This window comes from Pecten maximus, chromosome 6, assembly GCF_902652985.1.
Source record: "Pecten maximus chromosome 6, xPecMax1.1, whole genome shotgun sequence".
Taxonomy (NCBI): domain Eukaryota; kingdom Metazoa; phylum Mollusca; class Bivalvia; order Pectinida; family Pectinidae; genus Pecten; species Pecten maximus.
The window spans coordinates 33,620,480-33,635,419 of NC_047020.1; the positions used below are offsets into that span (position 1 = coordinate 33,620,480).

General features: G+C 35.1%; 1 protein-coding gene across 1 annotated transcript in view; it reads right to left on the bottom strand.

Annotated features, from left to right (window-relative positions):
• LOC117329588 (cholecystokinin receptor type A-like) overlaps nucleotides 1–9,413 on the bottom strand; it is a 54,796-nt gene extending 45,383 nt beyond the window's left edge. The window contains exon 1 of the mRNA XM_033887599.1: nucleotides 8,605–9,413. Within this exon, the coding sequence (XP_033743490.1) occupies nucleotides 8,605–9,064 (460 nt within the window). The 5' untranslated portion in view covers nucleotides 9,065–9,413. The remainder of the gene's footprint in view (nucleotides 1–8,604) is intronic.
• Nucleotides 9,414–14,940: the final 5,527 nt, after the last annotated feature.

Genomic DNA, 14,940 nt, shown 5'->3' on the forward strand with positions numbered 1-14,940 from the left:
GTAAATTCTAGGAGATAATATGTAAACCTGGAAAATTGACTTATATATCTATATACGTATGATGTACAGTATGAACTATTTTGGTGACAGTTAACCGCATAGCAGGGCTTAAAGCAGCGTACACTTTTAAAACAAGGTATTGGAACAAGCTATATGTTCCAATGAAAGTGTTCCTCGTCTCACGACGATACCAACAATTTGAATCTAGGTCAACTAATATCTTGTTGCTAAAGCGAGAACCGTTGTAGTAATTACAACACATGCTTAAATATCTTACAATAAGGACAAGCATTAATATAACGTAAACGTGATATGACAGCAACATTATATATATATAATTATGGGCAAAGAAACAGTGTGGACAGTAAAAAATGTCAAATTTTCGAGGCAATCCGTCCCTTTATCAAGACACGGAGAATACAAATACAATCACATGATATATAAACAGTACTAGAAAATACAATAAGATACAATAAGAGTAGTATTTTTGTTGTTGTTGAAATAACAACCATGAGCCCTTCGACTGGCCTGGGCCAAAGGCGGAGGCTAGCGTGACATGTACAGAGCTGTATTCTATGATGGAACGCTATGTGACCACCATGTGACGCTATGTGTGTTGGGGCAGATTGCTTCGAAAATTCGGCAATTTACTTGTCTGTTCTGTCGTTATTACTTCTTGACAAATTATATATTTCTAGTAATACACATCCAGAGAACATCTGTTTGTTAGGATCCAGTACCTATATTGGACCATACCGTCGTTATTACTTACTAGACCCTATATATTTGCGAGACGATGGAACTTTTTTTATTGCAGTTGGTGGACATAATAAAGGATAAAAGGTTGGTTTAAAGCGATATTTCATTTCAACAATTCATACAGGTAAATGGATTTAATAACAGTGTTATAAGAACTAGACAGAAATAGACATCTCTTACAGATATCTTGAATTGAAATAACATAAATATAAACAATACAATAAAATAAATACTTAAAGGGAGGTACCTCATTTTTTATTACAAAATTACATTACATTGAAAGCAGGACACCTGGGATAAAAGTTGCATAGTGGTTCTTAGCAACTGATGCCAGTTTTATCGATGGTTATTTGTCTTTGGTTTTATAATCAATTTTATCTGTTTAGATCTTCCTAGAGCGGTATGTAATACACGCACATAGAAACAAATTCTAGCAAAGTAATACACTTGAGAGTCAAATAGCCACTAGCGACTCTGTATTAGACACTTAAAAAAGGAATAAAAACTCCGTTTACATGAAAATAATCAGATTAGCCATCGCTAATATACAATTGAAGTTTAGGTTTATTGTTCGAATTTTGGACGAGTAATTCTTAATCGGTTTCGTCACGAACATCATTAATTTGAGTACACGTGCAGCGAGACCTATCGGGATCATGGTTTATAGTATACGGATACGTAGATGTACTCTTTAGCATGTCTAAAACAATTACGAACTCAGGTGGGAGAACATTTTACGTGTGTTGATGGTTACGGAGCATTACGTATAGAGCATGAACAGCAACGACCAGTTAATAACTAAATCGGTAATCTGCCAACGATCTCGTGACTAAGATACGTACATACTACAACTACGTAATAGGTCTATACATATAGGTAAAAGCATGCATGCCTGTATGTAAATTGCCTTCTCTCATACATACTCCTGCATGTGTAGACACATCTTGTCTGCAGCATACAGGTGTATATGACATTGGATCGATGTAAGAGTCCTTGAAATGTAAAAGGGCTTAAATGCCATAGAGACAAATTATATCTATTTAACTGTAAAGCTCTGATTAGATTTACTACTCAATTTTTATGTGCCCTACACTCATAAATTCTGAAACTTGGCCTACAATTTAGGAGAGGTTATTTTCGATTTATAAAGTGTTCGCAGTAACAAAACCATAAGGGCACATTTCTCCCATCCTCCAAGCGTTACGTTCACTTTCGCTCTATGCACTCAATAGTAGATGTCATGACAAGACACAGGACTAGGCTCTTTACAATTAAATTTCAAAATCAGTCACTCAAACGGTTAGGTGATCTGGACTGGATCAAACTCTTTAGTTTTTATATTTAATGCACAGGAAGGCGGTAACTGAGCCTTTGATTTGCCGTTGCGTATTCCGGGGATGCAGAGAGAGAAGATGAACGGAAACCCTGAAATATCAAGGATATTTTCGCAAAGAAATCAAAACACAGACAACAATTAAAACGTTGAAACCTTTTTCTTTTTTTTAAATACATTTATTCGGATTTTTATTTCTATTTTCACAAAATAGCAAAAAGAGAACACCTAAGAAATGTCAGCTTTTAATACATATTTAGCAATGTTTTGCTCATCTTTTCAAGTTTTAGTTTGATAATTCTAACATTGTTCAGTTTTTTTTGCGATAAATAACACGATATCAAGGGATTTTATGGAAAGCAATTGTCTGTTGCGGTCGATAGTAAATATACTGAATCATAACTTCCAGAGAGTGTTGACATGTGAGGATCTAGCTCCCCGCTTCGGGAATACTTCACGTCAATGTTATAATAATGCAGGCTTCAAAAATGATTTGTTATGCATTTTATATTTCCTGAAATATAATGTCCATTTATAAACGTAAGTGTTGCTTGTTGATATGTCAATTGGCTCCGTTATCATCGCCTAACTCTGATTTATGATTGTGGATTTGGCCTAAATTTGTATGGCGGGTGTCGTCGTGACCTAGATTTGTATGGCGGGTGTCGTCGTGACCTAGATTTGTATGGCGGGTGTCGTCGTGACCTAGATTTGTATGGCGGGTGTCGTCGTGACCAAGATTTGTATGGCGGGTGTCGTCGTGACCTAGATTTGTAGGGCGGGTGTCGTCGATAAAGCAGAAGACACTTACTCTTCCGAAACACATCGTCTAATTCTCCTTTCTTCATGCTTATCCATCCAAGTCTATATTTTTATTTTTTGTCCTCCTTTCTTTTAATTTTTCATTATGGCTTCGTTATTATGTTGATATTCTTCGATGTTTTATTCGTATATCTTTAAGTATTTCCTGTTTTTCGCAAAAGTAACATTTTGGGAGCAAGTAATAACATGCAAGAAGTTCCACCTAATCAAATGAATGATGACCTGAACTTTCAACATTTTAGTAAAACATTTTACTCAGAATAATGAAGTCAACTTTACAACCTCATGGAATATATGTAGTCACCAGGTGGACCATTTACGTCGCGTTCGATTTCGTTTCAAAACACGATAAATTTCTTTAAGTATATAATTTAGCACTGAAGTGATCCAATTTGGTTCATCTGACTGCTCCTAGTCGATGATGCTGCCGGGAAAAGGTGAACTTAGTAACATAATTGACAAGTGGGATAGACAAATTGTCAATCGAGGAGAAAAGGGGATCATGCGAATAACGTTGCTGACGTCTGTAGGATGACTAAGTTGGATACGTGCGGGTGTGTGGTCGTAGATATGTTGATTTATAAGGAATTGAAACTAAAAACAAGCATCATTTACATCAGGTATCTTAGAACAGATCAAATCTCTTTAACGAATGCCCGGATCGCACTTAGTTTTTCCCAAGATCACTGTCGACTATCTGGCTGCGGATGTCTTTTTCTTTGCAGTACATCCAAAAATACAAATAACCGCATTGCAGGTAAGACCATGATTATTGATTAATTTGATCTCTAGTTTGATCATCAGGAGTTGATCGAGCCCATGTCTTTCAATATATCACAAATTCCTTACACATTCGGTCATAAGAAATTTCAATTTAGAAGAAAATTTTAACATTATGAAAAACTTAATATTCTCAACATGGTGCATGAATCAGAAACGCTTGATGTTCCGGGACGCATTGCATTCTACTTGTAGTTGTTTACAATGTGTCCTCTTTTGTCGATATGAAGGATTTAGAGTTTTGGTTTGGTTTAAATGTTGATTTTCTCTGTTGTTACTTTTAGTTCACTTAAAATTCAATTTATTATAAGAGCAACACATCCAATATACTTTTGCATTTCCCTCGTCAATTAAGTCATTGAAAAGCATTGGTTCAAAACGTCTTAATAAACATCGAAGAAAATGTAAAGGTTTTCTGATGATGTCGCTATCAGAAGTGTTTTATTAATGGTTTCGTAACTACAGTAGGTAGATATGATCTTAAATGATAGTTACCACATCGCATTCATTTATATCAGTCATCAGGTCTTTACATAACTCAACTGTATATGTCCGTAAATGATAGGGCTACATTTTAATGGTTAAGACGTAGTAATGCTTTATTAAAATATCTCTTATTTATCAATATTTTTGGTGAAACCTATTTTTATTTTAGTTAATTGGACTGGAAGTTCCTCTCAACCACGAACAACTCGACTGTGCATTTGTCCTGTCGACATTTTAAGCAGAAGAAACACAACAATCATTTTCCGATACGTTATTTGAAAGCCACCAAACGATTCAACCCAACGTCGATAAATTTCCTTCTGAATTCAAAATGGCAGAAGTATGGTTTTAATTTCATTTGTTTATTTCGTTTTTACCTTAATGTTTCTTTTGCTTTGCCAAACATTAACAAAACCAGCAAAAACCGTTTGTTTATGGCATTATAGCGTTTAATTCTGGTGTTCGTGGAGAGGCATTCGAACAAAATGGAGTCTCGCTGTTGCACAATTTCACATGAGATTTTAGAGCGACATGAGAATGTAGGTAGAGAATCACAGGGAAAGATTTCCAGCGGAACTGACAGCTACGTTGGTATTCGATGATATGGTTCTCATTATTGTAATTAGGCCTGCTGACGCCCATTCATGAGAAATGGCATGTCATGAACGGCAACATAATCTATCCCGATAATTATACTCTCATTATTATAACTACAAGACAATTGCATGTTTACGATTGCATGTTTGTTTAGATCCACTGGGTGTTGTTACGTTAAGAGATATTGAATAGATACACATATATATCAGTAAGTGATAATTTTGATGGAACATGAAGAGAATACCAGTGTAAACAAAACTTTTGTGTTATCATGATATCCATACAACGGTAGCATCATATCAATAAAGTACCGAATTTGATGGAGATCATGGATAAAGTACAAGAAAAAAAAACATTAGACTTTAATAGGGATATGCGTCTCTAGCTCTGTCGACGAATTGTAGAATCTTGATCACATCCATCATATGAAAGAGTGTTAAGCTAGTGTAAAAATAGCATGTGATGTTCACTGGTTATTTGTCATGAATAGCGCGCCGGTTTTGCCATGACGAATATTTACATTGTCTCTATCTGCTCTTGCGATAAACCTCACACAAATGAATTACAAGAGGCAGCGACGGCGAGATTATCTCGACCAGATTAACAATGAACTAATTGCTTTGTACTTTGTGTGTAAAACACCAATGTTTGTGTTGATGCTTGTAGTCAGCACATTCCAACATGCCATTTTGTTGTTTCTCTACAAGATGCGTGCTCGCTTTACTGCTCGCTTTATTTATAGGAATCACGAATTGCACTATCAAACATAGTCGGAAAAAGTAAGAAACCTACGGTGATGACCAACGGTATATTGCTATAGAATAGTACCTGTCTTTTACACCTTTTTTTGTCTGCAGTTGTGTAAAAGGCATAATACTGTCTTTTATATGCGTTGCCACTGTTTGGTTGCGTTTACCGTGGCAGACTATTTATCATTATGGAAATTGAGAGTCTGATCTCTGTATCATGTGCTAGTGTAGTCCAGTTGTAGTTATGCTCTGTATCTTGTTGGTGTATATGAAGTAACGGTCCTTCAGCTTCACTCATGTTTAGCTGTAGCTTTTAATTGTGTCAGTATTTTAAATCTAAATAGAGTAATGTTCAATATATTGAGAACTGCGCTATGCCTATGATGAATTGACTCGTTTATACTAGAGCGGATACATACACGATGTTATTGTTCCAAACTCTTTTCACAATGTTTGATCATAAGATAGATATCGTTGACAGTTCTTGACATGAGTTCTAGAGTTACAAGCAAAGTATTTAAAAAGTGTAGGTAAAGTTAAAAAGCCTGATACCATAATGCTCCGTTTATACAACAGTCTCTAGATCTTATCGGGTATAATTAGGAGAATGGTTACTGAATACCGCCATTGTGTATTGTACATGCTAATGTCCAAGGTGGTGACAAAGGTATGATATATAATGTCGTATATAAATACGTCCCAGTAAATAACAACAAAAGATAATTCAGAAATAGCAACAGTGTCCCGCTGTCGTCTAGGTTAAAATTAATGATACATACGCGAATGAAATCTTTAAATACAAATTTAAAAATGAATTAATTATAATAATTGGAAAAATCGAAACTTAATAAGAAAAATCCTATCAAGAAATTTCGAACATCTTTTTGTGGTATATGACATGTGTATCATATCAAATTGTTCATGTATTATAAAAAGAACTATATAGCATTAAAAGAATGTTAAATAACATATTTCAAATTGTTTACTATGAGATGTATTGACGCCTAGTTCATGACTCGCGCTTAATTACTCTAGAACCAAAAACCTAGTTAGAATTTAATCGAAGCATACATATGTACGGAATCACTTCAAAATGAATTTGATCTTCCGCAAGAAATGTGAAAGAAAGTAAAAACAGCAGAACACCTGTCCTGAATAGCAAACAGATAAGGGCTCAGATAATATTACACGTATGTGCAAGATAAATTTAAAGAAAATAACGCAAATTTTAAAGGTTATAAAATTTTACAACGACGGTATCGGAGTACTTGAGGAACTGATGAAATAAACAACAATTAGAACTGTTACCATATTGTAAAATGCTCGCTACTTTATTTTAAAAAAAAAAGGATATGCAGAGCTAGCATTATGTGCAGTGTCATTTTAAAATATGCCTTATCCTTATGATGTCATGTTCTCTAAAAGAGAATAGAACAATATGCTTGTAAACTGAGGAAAAACGAAGAAACATAGTTCCATGTTCCTTCATCCACCATAAAAATAGAACAAGTAACAGCTATATATAACTGCTATCTATGATGGAGGAATAATTATGGAATATATCACAGCATCATTTCCTCTGATAATGGACAAGGGTACAGAGGCCATAGTTTAGGGTTAAGGGTGAAAAGGGGAATATTCATTTCGTCAGACCTAGTAGTGAGTCTCTAGTTAACACAACTTGATAGTGTTATACATACAGGCAAGAGTCTTTAAACGAATGTTCTTCAACACTTTACCTAGAATGATATACAGAGTTAGTGATAAGATAATCAGAGAACCTGTTAACATATATTTCATTGTACTTAATCTGTTACGGATCACTGTAGTACTCATTGTTGTACAAAACGATATTGTTCTCACTGTTCCATAGATTGTTATTGTCATTGTTTTACAGATCTTTATTGCATTCATTGTTCTATAAATCGATGTTGTGTTCTACAAATAAAAAAACAACAACAAAGAAACAAAAACAGACGATATCGTGCTCATTGTTGTACAAACTGATGTAATTGTTGTAAAAATAGGTATTTATCTCATTGTTCAACAAATCGATATTGTATTAATTGTTTTACAGATCGTTATTGATGATTGTTCTACAAATCGATATTGTTTTCATTGTTGTACAAATCGATATAGTTCTCATTGTTTTACCAATCGATATTGTTCTCATTGTTTTACCAATCGATATTGTTCTCATTCCTTTACCAATCGATATTGTTCTCATTGTTTTATAAATCAATATTGATGTAATTGTTCAACAAATCGATGTTGATAGCATTGCTCTGCAATTCGATATCATTCCCATTGTTCTACAAATCGATATTGATCTCATTGTTCTACAAATCGATATTAATTTCATTTTTATACAAATTTATATTATTCTCATTGTTGTACAAATCGATATTGTTATCTTTGTCTTACAGTCCGTTATTGGTTTTTTATGTTCTCCGTTTTTTTCATTTTTTTTTTTATTCGAAGCCTTATATCTTCCACCCTTTAAACAACTGAAGTCCGGAGGGGAATTATTGGTGAATATGAAAGATATCCAGACGAATCTAAGGCTGAGGTTTATTCAGGCTAACGAGATTCCGGACTTGACAAATTCCCGTGATGTAGCATCACCTTTCCGTACCGATGGAACGGTCAGTTATTAGGCAGGCAGCCATCTCCGTATGTAAATCATATTCAAATAAAGGAATTATTTATAAGACCCTTAATTATTTGTAGATGCAATGTATATCTAATCAAGCTGGAATGTCTTACAGATCTAGAATATTGAACATATATATCCAAAAGTATATATCTAAAATATGTATTTCTTTTGTAGATTAACACAATTTATTATAAAGGTCACCTTCTTGTACTCAAGATGTCTAATTTTTTATAAACTTTACCTGTCGATTTCAAACTATATATGAATCGCTTAATAATTACAGACGAATCGACACTTAAAGTTTGACGCGATGAAAAAAATACTTGCTTCAACATTTTGGGCAATATACAAATATATTAATATTTTTTTTGCTGCAAGAAAATCAGTCTTTTGTTAAATTTTGATTTTGATTTGTACCTTACCTTGCAAGTAGCGGATGAGGAAACACATGGTCTCCCCGAAGATGAAATTCTTGAGCATCATTGGTACAATGGTGAATGGCATACAGAAGACGGCCAGGAGAAGATCACTCACGGACAGATTTAACAAGAATACGTTGGTGACTGTCCGCATACGTTTGTTTTGTATCAAGGTCAAAATAACCAAGGCGTTTCCAAGAACAGCAAGAATGAATATCTGAATGTACAAAGGAATTAGCAGTATCCATAACCAGCTTAGGGCAGGCGGGGACCATGGAAGAAACTTCTGCAAGACCGGATCGACGGTAATATTGGAAAAACTTCCATTAATGGTAGAATTCTCCCAACCAGAAATGTTATCAAAAGTATTTGAAGCATTCCATAAAGCCATTTCGTTTATCTTTACTGACGGGACGGGTGCGTCACTTAACATATCACTAATATTACCCGTGTCCGTCGCCATGCTAGTGTGGTGTTTAATTACTTATTTTGGGTTTATTCACAGCTCATATTTTATTACGTTCCCGAAGATTCGATAATCAATTCAAAATATTTCCAATTAGCACAAGCGTAGCAAACACAATGCTCCAAAGTAACTTAAGCGGATTTCCAAGTTGGGCAGAATATTAGAATACACTTTTTTTCTCGATGAAAAGTTCTGCCGTAAACCACGTGTTCCCTTCGCGGTATTCCGGAGCTACTGGCGAATTGGCGAGTGTGCTCTCTCAAATATCAGCGCTTCAAACTCACGCGCACTATCACACGAGAACGCGACGGCGGTATCGATTATGCATATATAGCTGTCTGTAGCAGGTGGGTGTTTCAAACAGTTCTTGCAATATAACACCCATCGATGATTGATCCTGTCCAATAGCTATACAACCCAACTAGCACCAGTACAAATATATTTATATATGCATTTGGAGAGTGTATGTACATACAAGGAAGAACGGCAATAGATGACCATTCCCCTGGTCACCAGCATAGAACTTATATCATCATAATGAAATAATTAGGTTGTAGTCAATTCAGATAATTGGGTAAGCCATATGGCAGCAAACTTGCCAGAACGCCTATATATCACTTTTACACCTCCCAGTTAGAGAGTTCCAACTCTGAGGAATACACTAATATTGGTGTAAACTCCGGATACAATAATCTGTAAAATGTGTATCGGAAAGTTATATTTCATGTCACTCATGCTTTGATAAGTTCATACACAGGGCTTGTTTAATATTTCAAACGGTTACAGCGGCGTGGGGATAGCCGTATATCATGCTCAAATCAATATAGAACTTGTGTAGTGACAATTATTGAATTAACTTCGAGTTAAAGTTAATTAAGCGCGCACTTGACTGTTAACGAGAGGAAGCACGGAGCCGATAGTCTAGAAGTGTACGGTACCTACATTGTATGTGTATACCCTAGTCGTGCCGTTGTAAGCCTCTAAATTTACTCCATCCTGCCCAGCCGTAAACTCACACACATTGGCAATGTTCCTGATGATGGAACGTAGAACACACTCAGAAAGTTGACTTTATATGAATCTACCATCATCCCAAGGGGTGTAGATTTTAATACTGAATCGCTGTATTTAAGCTTTCCATTTCACAGTTCTTAGCGTGGTATCCGTTTATGACATCAAACTCCGATTACCATTCCATACTGGTGTCCGTTTTACAGGATTTATATCACTCCTCTCTTCAACTTACATTAGATGACAACGGATCTAGATATTTTTTATCTAACTAAACTACATCTAAATTGATGAAAAAGGACTACTTTAATTTCTTTTAAATAGTGTACGTATCATATACATGTATATGTATATCACTCCAACTTGTGTACTAAAATGTTGTTCATATTGCACCGTCACGCTAAAATATCAATTTATAATGTGTTCAGTGATTGAAATTTCATTACATTTTGAATCTGTTAACCATATATAGAAGAGGCCAAGGGTCATGTCGTTCTCGGGCATGGTTTTATCATTCAATTTATTGTTGTCAATTTTCTTGCATTTGGTAATTAAAATTTGTTTGTGAGAACGATACAGTGCAGCCCTTACGACTTTCTCAGCTAAAATTCCAAATTTTTCCGGTCATATTTATATGGAAAAGAACTTTTAGTCACAGACCCAATCAGACAGCGAGGAACAACTGTCAACACGGCCCCTTTTTTGAGCTGGCGCACTGTGTGCGCTCCCTATTGTTGTTGATAAGGGGGAAATAGCAAGGCCATGAATACATGTGTACAACGTTTAACCCAACGGTGTCGCCTATAGTAAGAGGTACAATGTATCATATACATGACCGTTGTTTCTAAAAATAGTCATTAAAACTTAAATGTTCTTAAATTAATAGAATTCTAGCTGATATGGAATAATTTTGATTGTTATCAACACAACAGCTTCACAATTCCTATTATCTGACATCACACTGATACATACAGCCATGAATGCACAGTTAGGCTAAAAATCTGTTTACAAGGTGCAAAGCAGCACATTTTTCGACCGATGGCTATAGTTCTCTTGGGCAATAAATAGCCCCAGAGAACTAAAAGTCATAGCCAAAAAGGGTTAAAAACAGTACATCGTTTAATAATCACTTCCTTATAACTACATATTATACACGTACAGATATAATTTTCGAATGGTTAAAGACGTAACAGTGATACCTTCCTCCAAGTGAAGTACAAGTTAAACCGGGTAATGCCATTAAATTATCTTGTGAAAGAAGATACACGACTGCGTCAGGCAATAGTGTCGATAACGCAGGGCTGATTTAATATTGTCACCAAATATAATTCTGTCTCCATGGTATAATGCCCACGCTTGAATTGCTAAAATTGAAATATACACAGTGTGCTAGACGTTGTTTACAGTAGAGTCAATGTCCAAACAACATTTAGAAAGGCCGTGCGCCTCAAATGACCAGATGAGTTGATAGATGATGAGGAGGAGGAGGAGGAGGAGGAGGAGGAGGAGGAGGAGGAGGAGGAGATGATGATGATGATGATCATCATCATCATGATGATGATCATGATGATGAGATTATGATGATGAGGATGATCATGAGGATTGGATTATGATATTTAGTATGATGATGAGATTTCGATGATGATTGGTTTGATGATAATCCTCATCATGATTATCCTCCTCATCATCATGAGGATGATGAGGAGGAGGAGGATCATAATGGGGATGTTAATGATCGTGAACATGATGATGATCATGACTTTGAGATGATGATGATTAGTATGATGATGAGAGTATAATGATGAGGATGACCACGATGGTCATGACCAAGTGAGTTGGTAGAAAGGCCTTGCGTCTCAAATGATCACATTAGTTAGCAGAAAGGCCTAGCACCTCAAAGGACCAGATAAATTGAAAGAAAAGATTAGCGCCTAAAAGGATCAGATGAGTTGGTAAAAAAGTCTAGTGCCTCAAAAGACCGGATATGTTGGTAACGTCTCGTTATATAGACAGTTTTCCAGAACTACCCTACATCATGAAGTGCTATGACGTCAGAGTATCCTTCCTTTAATAAAAATCTACAATAACATGTCGTGGAATTGGTGAAATCGGATTTCAGAAATATGGCGTATCGAATAATTGAGAGAAGATGAAGACGATTTGGTGTCAGACACGAGACACCAAGTCGTCATAATCAAAAAATCGAAAAAAAAAAATATAGAAATAACTTGGGTCGTGAGAAAACTGCCGGAATATGCCAACAATTAAAAAACTTGTCACGTAGCAACAAAGATGTTAGTAATAACCAATACCATTCAATAATTGATAAAAGCAGACATGAGGAACGAACTCTTCAAGCAGTATGTAAGTAAACTACATAACGATGTCCGAGTGAGCGATATAGAGGCACGGTTACCCATGGTCTAGCGCACATTTATCTGCTTAACGAAGCAAATTTGTATTGACCTGACGATAATTGTCTCTCACGTCATTGTCACCTTGTTATACAGAGGTGTTAACTGGTTAATTGTCTGAGGAAATTGACAAGGTGCACATCATACTGTCAACGAAACCATATCCATAAACGTACACCAAAAAGAGTTTGGGAAAATGTCAAAGCTATATCCGAATATGTAAAAATGCTTTAAGACATCCTATTCCTACACTCCCTTCGCATCATTCTTAGCCGTGTACAGAAGTACATAAGCGTCAGTAATGAAAAGAAAACCAAAAGCAAGATGCAGAACTCCGGATGCACGGAACATGAAGATACAACGTAATAACTGTCCCGGAGTAAGGGTCAGTATATCCGGAATGCACTCGATATAGGGTGTGATATTATATTCTATCTGAAACACAACACATACCTTTACTGCGGCCCTTGTGTTATTTGCAAATCTAAACTATGGTGAATTACAAGGTATCCATAGTTAATAATCCAATATAGAACATAGAATGATTTCTTTACGGATTAATGCTCTTTATTGATTGGGCCTGTTCGTGTTTTTGTCCTTTGTCTTCGATTGATGATTAACGACAAAAATAAAAATAAAATAAAAATTTGTACATATTCATCAAATTGACATTAAATTATATATAAATGAATGCAATTTCTTAATATTACATTCACAAAATTATATGTAGTATGTGCAATACTAAGATAAAAATACATATTTATATATAAACAAGAGCGAAAAAAATATCGAGTATAACTATTAACAAAGAAAGTCTTATTTTCATTCATTCATTTATTCATTCACTCATGCATACATGCATTAATTCAATTATTTGCTCATCCATTCATTCATTCACTATGTATTCATTCATTCATTTATTCATTCATCCTTTCATTCATTCAGTAATTAATTAATTCGTTCATTCATTCACTATTCATCCATCAATCCATTCATTCATTCAGTCAGTCTAATTTAGTTGTTACTTCAGTGTTGTATATTGCAAAAAATACCTTTATCTTTCAAATGAAATCATTTCATGTATTTTTACGTTTATTTCGTTGTTTACTTTTTAATGTGATTGCATCGAAGCGTATTTACATTGGGGTAAGTACATATTGATTGTTGCGCGAAAGCGCAACCAGTTAAAAATGCACTTAATAAAATGTAAAACTACACTTCGACAATCCTCATATTTACTTTTGATCACTATCACAATGCCATTTAAAAAAGAAAAAGAAAAAATTGAAAAAATTGAAAAAATAGAAGAAGAAAAACAGACACACATCGCTGGAACAGCGGTCAGCTTAAAAGAACAGCCAAATTCATCGGAAAGCACTAGATGGCGCTGCCGTTATGCAATTATGGACAGACAGTAAACAAAAAAGTTCGGGAAGAAAACAATGCAATCAACATGTCTATTTAAATATAAAGACATAACTCTTTTTTTTTGTGAATTTACAATCATCATAGAGATACATTTCTTTGATCGTATTGCATAAAATCATAATTTACAACCGCGCAGTTATACTTTGACAAGTACGTAACGAGTCCGCCCGATATCGATGCGCAAGGCTTATATCACTATGCGCAGTTATCGAAAATTAAACACATTGGAATTGATAGATTTCATCTAGTGACAGTTCAACGCAGGTATAAAAAGAGTTACCCAGATCACAAGATTATGCAAGCTATGTTGTTCTATTATGCGTGCAAATATATGTTTCGTGCTGTCACGAAGGAAAAGCACGTTAACAGCGAGATCGTCTATGGATGTGGGCTCTCCAGGACTTCAGCAAATATAGCCAAGCCTGATTTGATCATATTTTTTTTTAATCTCATGAAAGATTTTATTTAATAAAAAAAAAATGGATAATTCTGACTACTGCTTTTATTATATACGCTGTTCAATTTCTAAATCACATGGATACATGTAGTGTCGTAAACGAATAACTGAGCACGGAATCCGTAAGGGAATGAATGACAGCTAGGTCGTGGGTAATACAAACAAATCGAAGAGACGGGAAGAGCGTGGCAGAGCTAGATCGGATACCAATAGACTTCCGTTGTTTACTATTTTGTACACGTCAATATGAGTCTCCTATTATGCATTAAGATACATTTTGTAGCTACGTGATTTTCGAGGAATGCAATATATATGGGGTCTGATGAATGTAATATGATACTTTTCAGAATCCTGTTTCAGTGTTATTATAATGGCCTCGACACATTGAACGAGTCGACATTTTGTTTCACCACTACATTGTATGAGTGAGAGAAACGAGAGCAGAGGTATGATGGTAATTCATTCGGAGTCAGCTGGTTGCATTTGAGTAGCACTGTATCCATAATGTTTGACTCTTTTCGCCATCATATGTATCTAAATTGCGACCAGGTTTACATTATAAA